The 13,618-nt window shown below is 42.3% G+C and overlaps 1 protein-coding gene across 1 annotated transcript; it reads left to right on the top strand.

Moving 5' to 3' along the window:
* The first annotated feature begins 9,304 nt into the window (after positions 1-9,304).
* LOC132210871 (kelch-like protein 20) lies at positions 9,305-9,877 on the top strand. The gene is made up of 2 exons (XM_059653684.1): positions 9,305-9,595; positions 9,691-9,877. Exons 1-2 carry the CDS (start codon positions 9,427-9,429, stop codon positions 9,753-9,755), a joined length of 234 nt encoding a protein of 77 aa, XP_059509667.1. The 5' UTR covers positions 9,305-9,426; the 3' UTR covers positions 9,756-9,877.
* The last annotated feature ends 3,741 nt before the right edge of the window (positions 9,878-13,618 follow it).

The following is a 13,618-nucleotide window of genomic DNA, read 5'->3' as shown; positions in this document are numbered from 1 at the left end:
CGGTAACATGTGTGTGAAAATTATTTCAGAATTCAGACACTGCAATTGAGAAGGTGGGGTGTAAAATCAGGTTCTACATGATAAACTGATTAGTAAGGTCAGGGGATCCTGGGACGGCTAGACAATTAGATACAAAATTGGCTTGAAGTTAGGAGACAGAGAAGTTGGTGGTGGAGGGGTACTTCCAGGACTGGAGGCTTGTAACAAATGGTGGGCCACAAGGATCGGTGCTGTTTCCACTGCTTTTCATCATTTATATAAATGATTTGGATGTGAATCGAGGAGGTTATTGTTGGTGAGTTTGCTGATGACACCAAACTAGGTGGTGTAGTAGACAGTGAAGGTAATCTCAGAGTACAATAGGACCTTGATCAGATGGCCAGATGTGAGGTGCTGCATTTTTGTTCGGCCAAACTAGGGCAGAATTGATACAGTTAATGGTAGGGCCTTGGGGACTGTTGCTGAACAAAGAGATCTGGATGTGCAGATGCACAGTTCCTTGAAAGTGGAGTTGCAGATAGACAGGGTAGTGAAGAAGGTGTTAGGTACTCTTGCCTTCATTGGTCAGACCATAGGAGTGTAGGAGTCAGGATGCCATGTTGTGGCTGTGCAGAACATTGGTGAGGCCACTTTTACGATACTGCATACAATTCTGGTCGCTCTTCTGTAGGAAAAATGTTAAATTTGAGAGGGTGCAGAAAAGATTTTCAAGGATGTTGCTGGGGTTGGAAGGCTTTGAGTTACAGGGAGAGGGTGAATAGGCAGGCGCTGCTGTCCGTGGAGACTTGGAGACTGAGGCGTGATCTTCTAGAGGCTTCTAAAATCATGACAGGCATGGATAGGGCAAATAGCCAAGGTCTTTTTCCCCAGGGTCAGTGAATCCAAAACTAGAGGGTGTCGACTTTAAGGTGAGAGGGGCAAGACAGAAACAAGACCTGGGGGCATCTTTTTCCATGGAGGGTGGTGTATATATGGAATCAGCTGCCAGAGGAAGCGGTGGAGGCTGGTACAATTACAACATTTAACAGACATCTGGATGGATATATGACTAGGAAAGGTTTATTAGGATATGGGCCAAATGCGATGAGGTCAGATTGGGATGGCTGGTCAGCATGGACAAGTTGAACCAAAAGGTCTGTGTTGTATGACTCTAAATATTGGATAAAATCAACACAGTGACATGCTAAAGGGAGTTGATATCTTTAAATCCCAGGCCTGGACAAAACGTATCCCAGTATGAAAATGGAAACAAGAGGAGAAAAAACAGCATTTTTACCATCATTTTCCAAATTCTCTAGAGAGGGAACGAGCACACAGCTAATTTACAATTGTTTTAAAAAAAGTTAATTAAAAAGACTGAATAATTATGGATAGACCTAAACCAAGTGGTGGAAAAAAAATAACAAAAATCAGTCAAGATTGATCAGCACAGATTGTTTACAGGAAGGTCATCCCTTATTCACAACTCAGAGGGACCTAGTTGTAGGGGAGGACAGTGTTAAGCAGGCTGGTAGGCTAGAGGATGTGGATGTTAGTAAGGAAGATGTACTAGGAATTTTGAGGAACTTGATGATAGGTAAGTCCCCCAGGCCTGACGGGATTTGTCCAAGGATACTATGGGAAGCGAGGGAAGAGAGCACAAAGAATTTGGCAATTTTTTTTTGTCCTCACTATCCACGGGCATAGTGCCGGAAGATTGGAGAGTGGCAAACGTCATTCCCTTGTTCAGAAAAAGGGAATAGGGATAACCCCAGAAATTACAGGCCAGTTAGTCTTACGTCAGTGGTGGGCAAATTATTGGAAAGGGCTCCGAGAGATAAGATTTATGATCACTTGGATAGGCACAGTTTGATTCATGATAGCATGGATTTGTGAGGGGTAGATCATGCATCACAAACCTTACTGAATTATTTGAAGAGGTGACCAAACACGTGGATGAAGGTCAGGCTGTGGATGTAGAATACATGGATTTAAGTAAGGCGTTTGAGAAGGTTACCCATGGTAAGCTCATGCAGAAAATAAGGAGGCATGGGATAGGGGGAAATGTGGCAGATTGGATTCAAAATTGGCTGACTCCTAGAAGACAAAGGGTGGCAATGGACGGAAAATATTCAGCATGGTGCTCTGTTATGATTGACATACCACAAGGATCTGTTCTAGGTCCTCTTCTATTTGTGATTTTTAAAAATGATTTGGATGTAGGAGTGGAAGGGTGGATTAGTAAGTTCGCAGAAGGTACAAAGCAGGTTGAGTTGAGGGTAGTGCGGAGGGCTGTTCAAGGTTACAAAGGGATATTGATAGGATGCAGAGCTGGCTGAGAAGTGGCATGTAGAGTTTAACCCTGAAAAGTGTGATGTGATTAAATTTGGAATGACCAATTTGAAAGCACAATACAGGGTTAATGGAAAGATTCTTGGCAGCGTGGAGGAGCAGAGGGATTTCGGGGTTCATGTCCAGAGTTCCCTGAAAGCTGCTACCCTGGTGGATAGAGTTGTTAAGAAGACGTATGGTATGTTAGCTTTCATTAATAGAGAGAATGAATTCAAGAGCTGTGAAGTTATGCTCCAGCTGTACAAAACCTTGTTTTTGCCACATCTGGCATATTATGTCCAGTTCTGGTCACCTCATTACAAGAAAGATGTGGAAGCGATGGAAAACGCGCAGAGGAGATGTACTAGGTTGCTGCCTGGAATGGAGGATAGGTCTCACGAGAAAAGGTTGAGAGGGGTACGGCTTTTCTCTTTAGAACAACAAAGGATGAGAAGTGAATTCATAGAAGTGTATAAAATGATAAGTGGTATAGATAGAGTGGACAGCCAGTGACTTTCCCAGGATGGAGGCAGCTATTACGAGGGGGGCATAAAATAGTGGAGGTAGACATATGGGAGATGTCAGAGGTAGGTTCTTTACTCAGTGGTAGTGGTGTGGTACGCTTTGCCGAAGAGGATAGTGGAGCCGGCCTCATTAGGGGCATTTAAGCAGCTATTAGGTAGGCGTACGGATGATAGCATAAGGTATGGGGTCGAAGTTGATCAGACCTTTGGTTCGGGGTAAAAGCTCGGCACAACATCATGGGCCGAAGGGCCTGTATTGTGCTGTACTGTTCTATGTTCTATTCATTAACGGGATGAGGGAGTTGCTGGCTAGCCAGCATTTATTGCTCATCCCTAATTGCCCATAGGACACTTCAGAGTCAACCACATTGGTGTGGGGCTCGAGTCATATGTAGGCCAGACCAGGTAAGGATGGCAGTTCCTTCCTTAAATGACATTGGTGAACCAGATGGGTTTTTCTGACAGTTGATTCACGGTCATCATTAGATTCTTAATTCCAGGTATTTATGGACTTCAAATTCCACCATCTGCCATGGCAGGTTTCAAACCTGGGTCCCCGGATTAACAGTCCAGCGATAATACCATGAGGCCATTGTCTGACTAACCAAGGCATTTTGACAGGAACTTTAACAAAAATCAGTGAGAATATTTGATATAGTCTGTATGGAATTTTGCAGCAGTTTAAAGTGTAGCGTGGCATAGTGTCTGTTCAATTGATTAAATAAAAATAGTAACAAAAATAGAAATTGCTATAAAAGCTCAGCAACATCTGGAAAGAAATCATAGTTCACTTTTCTTATTTCAAAATATACTTTATTTATAAATATCTTCTTGTATATACATTGTTATGAACACAGTTCGTTCTGTACAATATCATATCGAAGAAACAAACAAACAATGGAGTCTGACTCTATTCAAACAAACCAAAGACTTCTCTTGCTTGAACCAGACTACATTTGAGGTACCGGGGGTCTGATAATTGAACAGTCTCCCATTTAACTTCGGGATTTGGGAGGAAGACCCCAGACACAGGTCTTTCTCCACTGTACCTTGTCAGCAGCTGCCCAAACTTTAGCGCATCTCTCAGCACACAGTCCTGGACCTTGGAACATGCCAGTCTTCAATACTCGGTCAGGGTCAACTCCTTGTTCTGGAAGACGAGGTGTTTTGGACAGACCAAAGAGCATCTTTCAACAAATTGGTGGTCCTCCACACATACAAAGTTTGTGTTGGTGTGCATCCCATAGCACACACCGCAGAACCCAGAGTCCTGTGTCATGGAGTTGCTTCAGATGAACCTCAACACAAACCATTGCATCTCTCTCCAGTCTTCCTTTGCAAAAGCACATTCCAGAAGAAGAACAGTCTCAACTCTCCTACAACTGCTTCAAGGGCAGCATGCAGTGGTGCAGACCTACCAGGCATATGTGAAAGATCTCACAGGTAATATCCTTTTCACCACCAGCCGTGCAATGGCTTGGTGCTTGTTGGAAAGTTCTGGTGATGAGGCATCTGCTCAAAGAACCATGCAACAGGATCCACCCTCTCCATTTCTCACAGAGTTTCAAAGATGGCACCTGCTGACCACTTCCTGATGGAAGTTTGGTCAGTAATTTATCTTTGCAAATTTCTCCATGAAGGACAGGTGATGCTGAACAGTCCAACTACTTGGAGCGTTCTGCGGCAACAAGGCCAGTCCCATCCTTTGCAACAATGGAAGCAGGTAGAACTTCAGTATGCAATGACACTCAGGTGTTTGAATTCTGAGAGTTACGCACAGCTTGATACAGCCACACATAAATGTGACCATCAGGAAAAGGGCAGCCCTCCTCCCCATCCAGAGTTTTGCATATGGGCTCCCTGCAGACACGGTCCATCTTTAAACCTCCAGATGAAGTGGAAGATGGCTAGGGTGATTAAAATGGAGTTTCTGGGATTGGGCCAGACCTGCGCCACATACACCAACAGAAAGACAGTGTCTTATGACTGATGACCAGGTTTTTACCATGCAATGGAGGGGGAGTGGTGCTCCCAAAGGACCATTTTCTGCTTCACCTTGGTGATCAGCTCATCCCAAAATTTTGCACATGTCCCAGCCCTTCTAAACAAATTCCCTGCATCGTTTGGTAATCTGTGCCGACGGCAAAGGGAATCAAGGATCAGTCAACCCAGTTCCCAAAGAACATGGCCTCACTCCTGCCTCGATTTACCTTAGCTCCAAAGACCTGCTTAACTGTTTGCAGATGCTCATAATTCTGGGCACTGACAGTGGTTCCAAGCGGAAAATGGTGATGTCATGCATGTACAGGGAGGCTTTGAACTGCACAGTTCTGCTGCCTGGAAGTCACCCCTCTCAGGCTCATATCTTTCATGATGGACTTAGCACAAGGCTCCATACAAACCACAAACAAGGCAGCGGTGAGTCACAGCCTGACTGCTTTGCAAATCACCTACGCTTGGCTCACACTAAACAACTGCGCCTCCCTGTCGTGAACCATTTCAACTCCCCCTCCCATTCCTCAGGTGACATGTCCATCCTGGGCCTCCTGCACTGCCACGCAAAGATTGCAGGAACAGCACCTCATATTCCGCTTGGGAACCCTGCAGCCCAATAGTATCAATGTGGACTTCACAAGCTTCAATATCTTCCCTGCCCCTACTGCATCCCAAAACCAGCCCAGCTTGTCCCTGCCTCCCTAACCTGTCCTTCTTCCCATCTCAAGCCCCACCCCCAATCTCCTACCTACTAACCTCATTCCTTCCCCTTGACTTGTCCATCCTCCCTGGACTGACCTCTCTCCTCCCTACCTACTCACCTTCACTGGCTCCATCCCCACCTCTTTGACCTGTCTGTATCCTCTACACCTATCTTCACATCTATCCATCTTATATCCACCCCCCCACACTATTTATTTCAGAATCCCCTTCCCCTCCTCCATTTCTAAAGAATGGTCTAGGCCTGAAACGTCAGCCTTCCTGCTCCTCTGATGCTGCTTGGTCTGCTGTGTTCATCCAGCTCTATACCTTGTTATCTCAGATTCTCCAGCATCTGCAGTTCCCACTATCTCTGACTTCAGATCTGATTGGCAAGCTTTCTGATTTCCACCCATTGATTGAGACTGCACCAGTGATGTTAGTGTAGAGCAGTTGGATCCAATTGCAGATTCCCTCCCCATAGCCCATTTGGAGATCATGCCACACATTCATGTGGGATATCCTCTTATGAGACACGCACTCAGACCCCTTGTCCTGTACATAGGTGACTGTTAACACGGGAGGGCACAAAGTTCTCAGATATCCTTCTGTCCAGTATGCACACGTTTGGTCAGCATGAGTCACTAATCCCAGAGAACTGACCTGGTTGGCAATCACCTCGGACAGGATTTTGTTACCCACATTCAGCAGTGAAATGAGTTGCCATTTCTAATTTCCTCTCTCCCACTTCCACTTGTAGATGAGGGTAATGATACCATTCCTCATGGATTTGCACACGGTACCAAACAGAAGCACACCGTCATCTACCTCCAGCAGGCTCTGGCAATCAAGTCCCGTAGAGCCGAATACAACTCAGCCAGTAAGACATTGCTCCTAGGAGTTTTATTCTTTACTTGGTCAGCTCATCCAGAAACAATGGGTGGTTCAGCCTCTCCCACGTACTGTTGTCTAAGACCTCCATGATACAGGACAGGAATGACTGGGAGGCTGCACTGTCTGTGGGCTTCATGTCATACATACCAGCATAAAAGGACTTGCTGGTCCTCAGTATGTCAGACAGCTATGAAATTATCAAGCACATTACTCGTAATTTTCTTACTGAGCACTGACCTCTCCTTTAGAACATTCTGGAAAATTTCAAGGAATCATTCTCATGTCACCTTTAGAATTCTGGTCCTTGGTTCACATTTAGGCTAAGGCTGTAGAGAGGTCAGGAGATAACTATCCCTGGCACAACTCAGATAGAACCTGATTAACAGGTTAGAAGTATTATTAAATAGTACTTAATCCCTGGGTGAGGTGGTTGGTTGAATGGCGATGCACTGTGATGTGAACTGCTTAGGTTCAATTTCCAGATTGGCTGAGGTTACAGTGAAGGACTCTCCTTCTCAACCTCTTCGCCTCACCTGAGGTGTGGTAACCTGCAGATTAAACCATTATCAGTTTTCTCAGAGCAGCCTCTCGTCTGGTAGGATGACTACAATACCTTTTATAAAAAGAAAAATCCAACACTTTTAAAATAATTGATAACACTGATAGAACCATAGAAGATAAGCCATTCAATATGAGTCACGGCTCAGTACCCAAGATACATCATCCACTTAGTACTTCCAGCCTAAGCTGATTTCAAGTGCTTCAGCCTTGTAATTTGCTGAGACATACTGGGCTGGACCATCATTGAGAATAGGAATATGTTTTGAGCCCCTTAGTCTAATTAGTTGTCTAAATATTCACCAATTTTGCAACTGTAGGACAGCCCAACTTTAATCTCAACTGCTGTCCATGGAGTATCTGAACACTGCCTATGACATTGATGCTGTCTTTTTAAAAAAAAACATGTAGCAGTCCCGGACTCCAGCTCTATCAGGATTATATAATTTTCAGTATGCTTTCCTATACATATTGAACCAGTATCGTCCCCTGGATTGACAGAGTGGGTGAACGTAAATTAGCTGCTGATAACCCAAGTAGAGCTCAGATGTTCAGATTTAAACTATCAAGATTTTAGCCCACTAAGTACAGTAGTACCCACACAGTCCTCAGAGTGAAGGTGGGACATTGGGTAGTGGAACAAATGATGGTAGTCGACACACACGACAGTTTCCACAAATTCACTCAGATGATGCCATTCAGCAAATAACCAGCTCTGGTAGTACTCGTTATTAAACCATACTTAAAATCCCCATTCAAGATGACATTCTCTACCCTTATCACCTAACCAAGCAGTAGTCAAAATTCACCATTTGAGTTTCACCTATTGCCTTGAAACTTCATGGGATTACAGGTCAGTGTTGAAGACTTGATGCCCACTTAAGTTGCATTACACTATTACATTACTGTTAGGTCTGTGGTCACTGAAATTGGGAGAGGCGGTAGAAACACGAGTCATGATTCATTATGCATGGCTTCAAACTGTTGCTTAAATAGTCTACGGGTCACCACCGGATGGCTCTAAGGTCACCAGACACTCAACTGCAAGTTTTGTCATCATTTCCAATAGTTAAGTTGGCTAAATAGTTGATCCGGTTTCATTCAACTTTTTTGGTGTCAAAACAGCTGTGGAAAAGGAAATTTTTAGACCTGCGTAGACAGAAGCAACCAAATACACATAAAAAGGAACACTTTCCCCCCACTTCAATACATTATTTAAATTAACAAGACGTGAGAAATAATCGGCAATGGGGGAGGAAAAATGGTTAACCATGAAGCAAATAGAGAGGAACTGGGGTTCAAGTACCACAAAATTAAAGGCCTGAAAGGGAAGAAGGGTATAAAAGATTAAATGACAAGTGGTTCCATAATAAAAATCCAGAGTGGAAATGGATATTAAAGGAGCAAAAGCCATACCTTAAGACAAATTCTGACAACTGCGATGCAGAGGAATAAAAAGATAATGAAATCATCAAATCGAAAAGGGCCAGAATTTATGGATTAGTGGGTTGAACTCGTTAAGTCCAGATGCTGTAGAATGGAGCTAAACAAAGATTTCCCCCTCATAGCTTGCTTTGAGCTCAGTCTTTCAACACATCCTGATCATTCAGATCATGACCCTAACTCAATTTTTCCTTTTCCTGGTTCAGTTGTGTCTCACTTTTGTTCTTTATATTGCACTTTACCTTGGTTTTGAGATCATGAAAAGCCTGTCATTTAGACTCATCAAGCTACCAAAAAGCTTCTCTTCTCTAAATCATGTTCACACTCACTACGACTCACTGGCTCAAAAGCCACGTGTCTTATCTCAGTTTTAAAACTGATCACATCCACCAGCATGGTCTTCATTTCAGACAGACAACACGTAGCATTCGTTTTGTTCAGCTTATCATCCAATTTAGCCTGGAACAAATCTTGGGGCTTAAAAACTCCTGCATCTTTAGAGCAGTAGTAAGGAAACAGGAAGGTAAAAGTGTACTGTGCATGTCCTCAAATCTATCAAAGATTGACCTGGCAGAATTGTATGAGGTCAAAGTCTGTAAGCTGCTAACTGATGCAATACCTTATAAGTAATTTCATGATCTTCAGCTGAAATGAGAAAATAAATTTAGGAAAGAATTAAAATCAACAAAATGGTGGGGGAATCTTACAATTTGGGTTGCAAGACCTGATTGTTAAATACGTAATACTTGTGGCTATCAAATGCTTGTGAAAATAATCATTTTTCAGCAACTGCTCAGAATTAAATCAGTACAAGGCAGGAAGCCATCCGGTCAGTTATGACTACTATCTATAGTAGACAAGTGAGAATCCAGAATGAAACATGCCAAAGCCAAAGAGACAGTGCATCAGTGCTCGACCAGTAGAGGTAGGGATGGATGTCACTAGTCGGTGTACACTTGGTGACCCCAACAAACTGCCATAGGGAGTACCGCAACCAGCCAGGATGCCATTTGTATCAGATAAACACCCTAGGCAGACTTTAGAAGTGATCAACCTCCTGAGGAAGCACCGGGAACTCTGTGATGTGGTACTGGTTGTGGGCGCAAAAAAGATTTATGCGCATCGAGTGATCCTATCAGCTTGCAGCCCCTACTTTCGAGCCATGTTCACAGGTAGGCTCGCAGAAAGCCGGCAGACAGAGGTGGTGATTCGTGATATCGACGAACGTGCCATGGAGTTGCTGATTGACTTTGCTTACACATCTCAGATAACAGTAGAGGAGGGGAACGTGCAGACCTTGCTGCCGGCTGCCTGCCTGTTGCAGCTGGCTGAGATCCAGGAAGCATGCTGTGAGTTTCTGAAGAGGCAACTTGATCCATCGAACTGCTTGGGAATCAGAGCTTTTGCTGAACCCACTCCTGCAGAGAACTGCTGCGGATTGCTGATAAATTCACTCAACACAACTTTCAAGAGGTGAGAAATCATAAAGAGAAACAAAGACTTGTGACGCCAGTGTAATTAAACTTAAGCAATTTGTGCAGTGACCTACAGAGGCCTCAGGGGTTATATTGATTTAGATTCAACAATCAGTCAATGAAAGCAAGCACGCAGGTACAGCAGTCAGTGAAGAAAGCTAATAGCATGCTGGCCTTCATAACAAGAGGAATTGAGTATAGGTGCAAAGAGGTCCTTCTACAGCTGTTCAGGGCCCTGGTGAGACTGCACCTGGAGTATGGTGTGCAGTTTTGGCCTCCAAATTTGAGGAAGGACATTCTTGCTATTGATGGAGTGCAGCGTAGCTTCATGAGGTCAATTCCCGGAACGGTGGGACTATCATATGTCGAAAGATTGGAGCGACTGGGCTTGTATACACTGGGGTTTAGAAGGATGAGAGGGGATCTGATTGAGATGTATAAGATTATTAAGGGATTGGACACTCTGGAAGCAGGAAGCATATTTCCGCAGATGGGTGAGTCCAGAACCAGAGGACACAGTTTAAGAATAAGGGGTAGACCATTTAGAACAGAGTTGAGGAAAAACTTCTTCACCCAGAGAGTGGTGGATATATGGAATGCTCTTCCCCAGAAGGCAGTGGAGGCCAACTCTCTGGATGCCTTCAAGAAAGAGATGGATAGAGCTCTTAATGATAGTGGAATCAAGGGTTTTGGGGATAAGGCAGGAACAGGATACTGATTGTGGATGATCAGCCATGATCATAATGAATGATGGTGCTGGCTCGAAAGGCTGAATTGTCTACTCCAGCACCTGTTGTCTATAATTACTTATTCATGATGCAACAAATGTAGATGTTATGTATTTAATGTTAGAATATTGAACTTGGTCAGTTTGTTGTTTTCAGACTAAATTGTTTTCAGAAAAGAAAATTGTTATTCCTAGGAAATAACTTGAATGTTACAGAAGTAACATGAGTTTCATATTGTGTTTATTGATTTATTCAGCAATCTGTATTGGTAATGAAAATATTGGGGAGGCAGTGGCTTTCTTGGAATTCAGTGGAGATGTAGGTTCAGAACTCAAATTGCATATGGTGGAATTTAAACAAAATGAATAAATTTGGATTTAAGAATTGGCAATGGTGACCATGAAACTTTATTGGTTGTTGTAAAAATTCATTACCTTGTCTGTGTCTGCCAATACCAACATACTAGGGTTACCATTAATTAAACAGTAGACTACACAAGCCATTTAAACACAATGGCTATAGGAGCAGATTCGAAGCTGGAATATCTGTGGTAAGTCACATCTTGACTCTTCAAAGCCTGTCCACTCCTGAGAATGCTCAAGTCAGAAATGAGTGAAGCTCAACAACACAAAAAGCTCTACGCTGTCCATTAGCCCAATTGATTGACATCCCATGCACCCACCGCCTTGAAATTCACTCCTTTCACCATGCTGGAAAGTGACAGCATTGAGTACTATCTACTAGATTCACTGCAGTAACACAATAATGCTCCCTCGACTCTACTTTGCAAACTCATATATCACCTAGGAGTACAAAAACAAATATGCGAGAACACCTCCATCTGTAGGGTGTCCTCCAACCCACATGCCATCCCTTACTGTTGCTGGGTCAAAATCACAGAAATCTATTCTTCCCAATGGTGTTTGTGTATGCCTATAATTTAAGAAAGGCTTTTTAGCAAGAACAGTCAGCTTGTTCCTGATTAATTTCTTTCAAGGGAAGAATCTGTTTTCTTCATTGCTGCTAAATAGGGCAAGTAATTTACTTGTAAATCTTAATGAATGGTCCTGCTACGTTTCTGTTGAATGTTACTCCACCATCCTGGTTTTGCTGACCGGGACCGCAGAAGTGGGAAGATCTAGTTGTGACTCTTGTTTTTTGTGATGCTGCCTGCTAGTGCCCCAAACTGCCATTGTTTTCTTCATGCATGTTTCCATGATACACGTTTAATGACATGATTGTGAGGATATAGATTTGTGTCTTTGATTTACTCTTGAATTTCTAGTCTTGGATGCTTTTTTGTCATTTTACGTCAGTCATGAATAAAGTCATGTGATTTTCTGAATCGGGAAATGAAATTCAAGTTTATGACCCTCTCTGGCTTCAAACAGTTAAGAAAGAATGTCGAACATAAAATATGGAATGTAATCTAGCTTTCTTGATTTGAATAATGTCAGTGAAATCTCAGAAACTAAAATGGAGACAGGTTCAAGGGAGCAAGTGATCAAAATCATTCAAATTCAATGAACACCTGTTATAGGATGCAAGGCATAGAAATATTAACGCTCATTAGAAATTGCAAGGCGCCATATGAACCTGAATAATTTTTGTTTCCGTGCTGTTGATTTAATTTGGGGAAAGTGGTCGAACCTGTTGAGCTTGCACTTCAGAACAAGTGTCAGCGAAATAATTAGCATTATTTGTTTTTGGTCAAAAATACTGTTCCATTGTCTTATGTTAGGATCTATTCACAGCTTTCTCCACTTTCTTTCCAATCAAAACAACTGGAAACAAGGAAGTGGGTTAATACTTTTTCTTAAGTGAAGAATGGGTACATGAGAACAAGCTTCACATTTTTCCAACTTTCCCTGTTGCCATGGTTGAGAGAAGAATACCAAGGGCAAAATGACCTTTTTTTAACTGTGCCCTTTGTGACTCCTTAATTCACTGTGGCATCAAAACTAGTCAAAATGATCTCGCTAAAGGTGAATATAAATCCCCAGTATAACACTAACTGCTATTTGTGGTGACTGGACTGACAATGGGAAATGAATAAGTTGCTCTACCTTTTTACATTTTGTGCCTCACAGCTTTTCTTTTCAACGTGTTATTGATTTTAATATTTTAATTCTCATGAAAAGGTTACACCTACATATTAAATCTATCCTGTTAGTTTGAAAGTAGTGGTAGACCGCTATGTATTTCCAGCAATATCTTTTCTCAGTTGACCCCTTGAGTTGTTAAATGTAATTGATCATTATGTGGGGAACTGGATTGTTGTTTATAGATGGTACATTTCTGGAAAGGTCAAGTTTCACTTTAAGATTGGCTTAGACCCAGCGTTTAAGTATTTTGAGATGTGCTGTACATTCTTGTTAGGGATAAAATGTTGTCCGTGCTTCTATGTAGTACATACTTACATTTAGCAGGAGCCTTAAGGCAATTCCTTGAGCTAAGTATGAACAAGTTGCAGTGCTGTTGGTGTGATTTGTAAGTGCCAACTATTGCTTTGTTGAAAGCTATACATTTGTCATTCAACACTTAGTTGTTATTAAAGGAGAAAGTTTAGATCAATACCTTTATCTGCCTGGTCTTCATAGTCTTTAGCAATGATGCATTCTTAATGTACAATCTAGGAGACTATTCACTAAATAGCAATTTCAATGATCCCTCTTTGTTTTATCTTGCTACTTCTGGGATTTATCACTGAGATTTATCAACACACGTGGTCTGTTTTACAGTAATACTCCAGGTCATACTTTGTTGACCATAGCATTTCTGTACCACAGTAGAAAGAAAACACGGAATCATGCTGTTTCTGTGGTTTCTTTGAAACAAATGTTGGTGAATTTTTTTTTAAACTTTGTGTGTTTTAACATTTGCTTGTTTGTTAATATTGAGACACTCTAATACCTGGGGCAGTTTTCTGTATAAAGTGGATTCACTTATTTTTCACTTGCTGGATCTAAAACAAATCCTATAACTTCTTCCA

The sequence above is a fragment of the Stegostoma tigrinum genome, chromosome 22 (assembly GCF_030684315.1).
Source record: "Stegostoma tigrinum isolate sSteTig4 chromosome 22, sSteTig4.hap1, whole genome shotgun sequence".
Lineage (NCBI taxonomy): Eukaryota > Metazoa > Chordata > Chondrichthyes > Orectolobiformes > Stegostomatidae > Stegostoma > Stegostoma tigrinum.
Note: the sequence above shows the minus strand (reverse complement) of the source record. Positions and strands in the feature narration are given on the sequence as shown.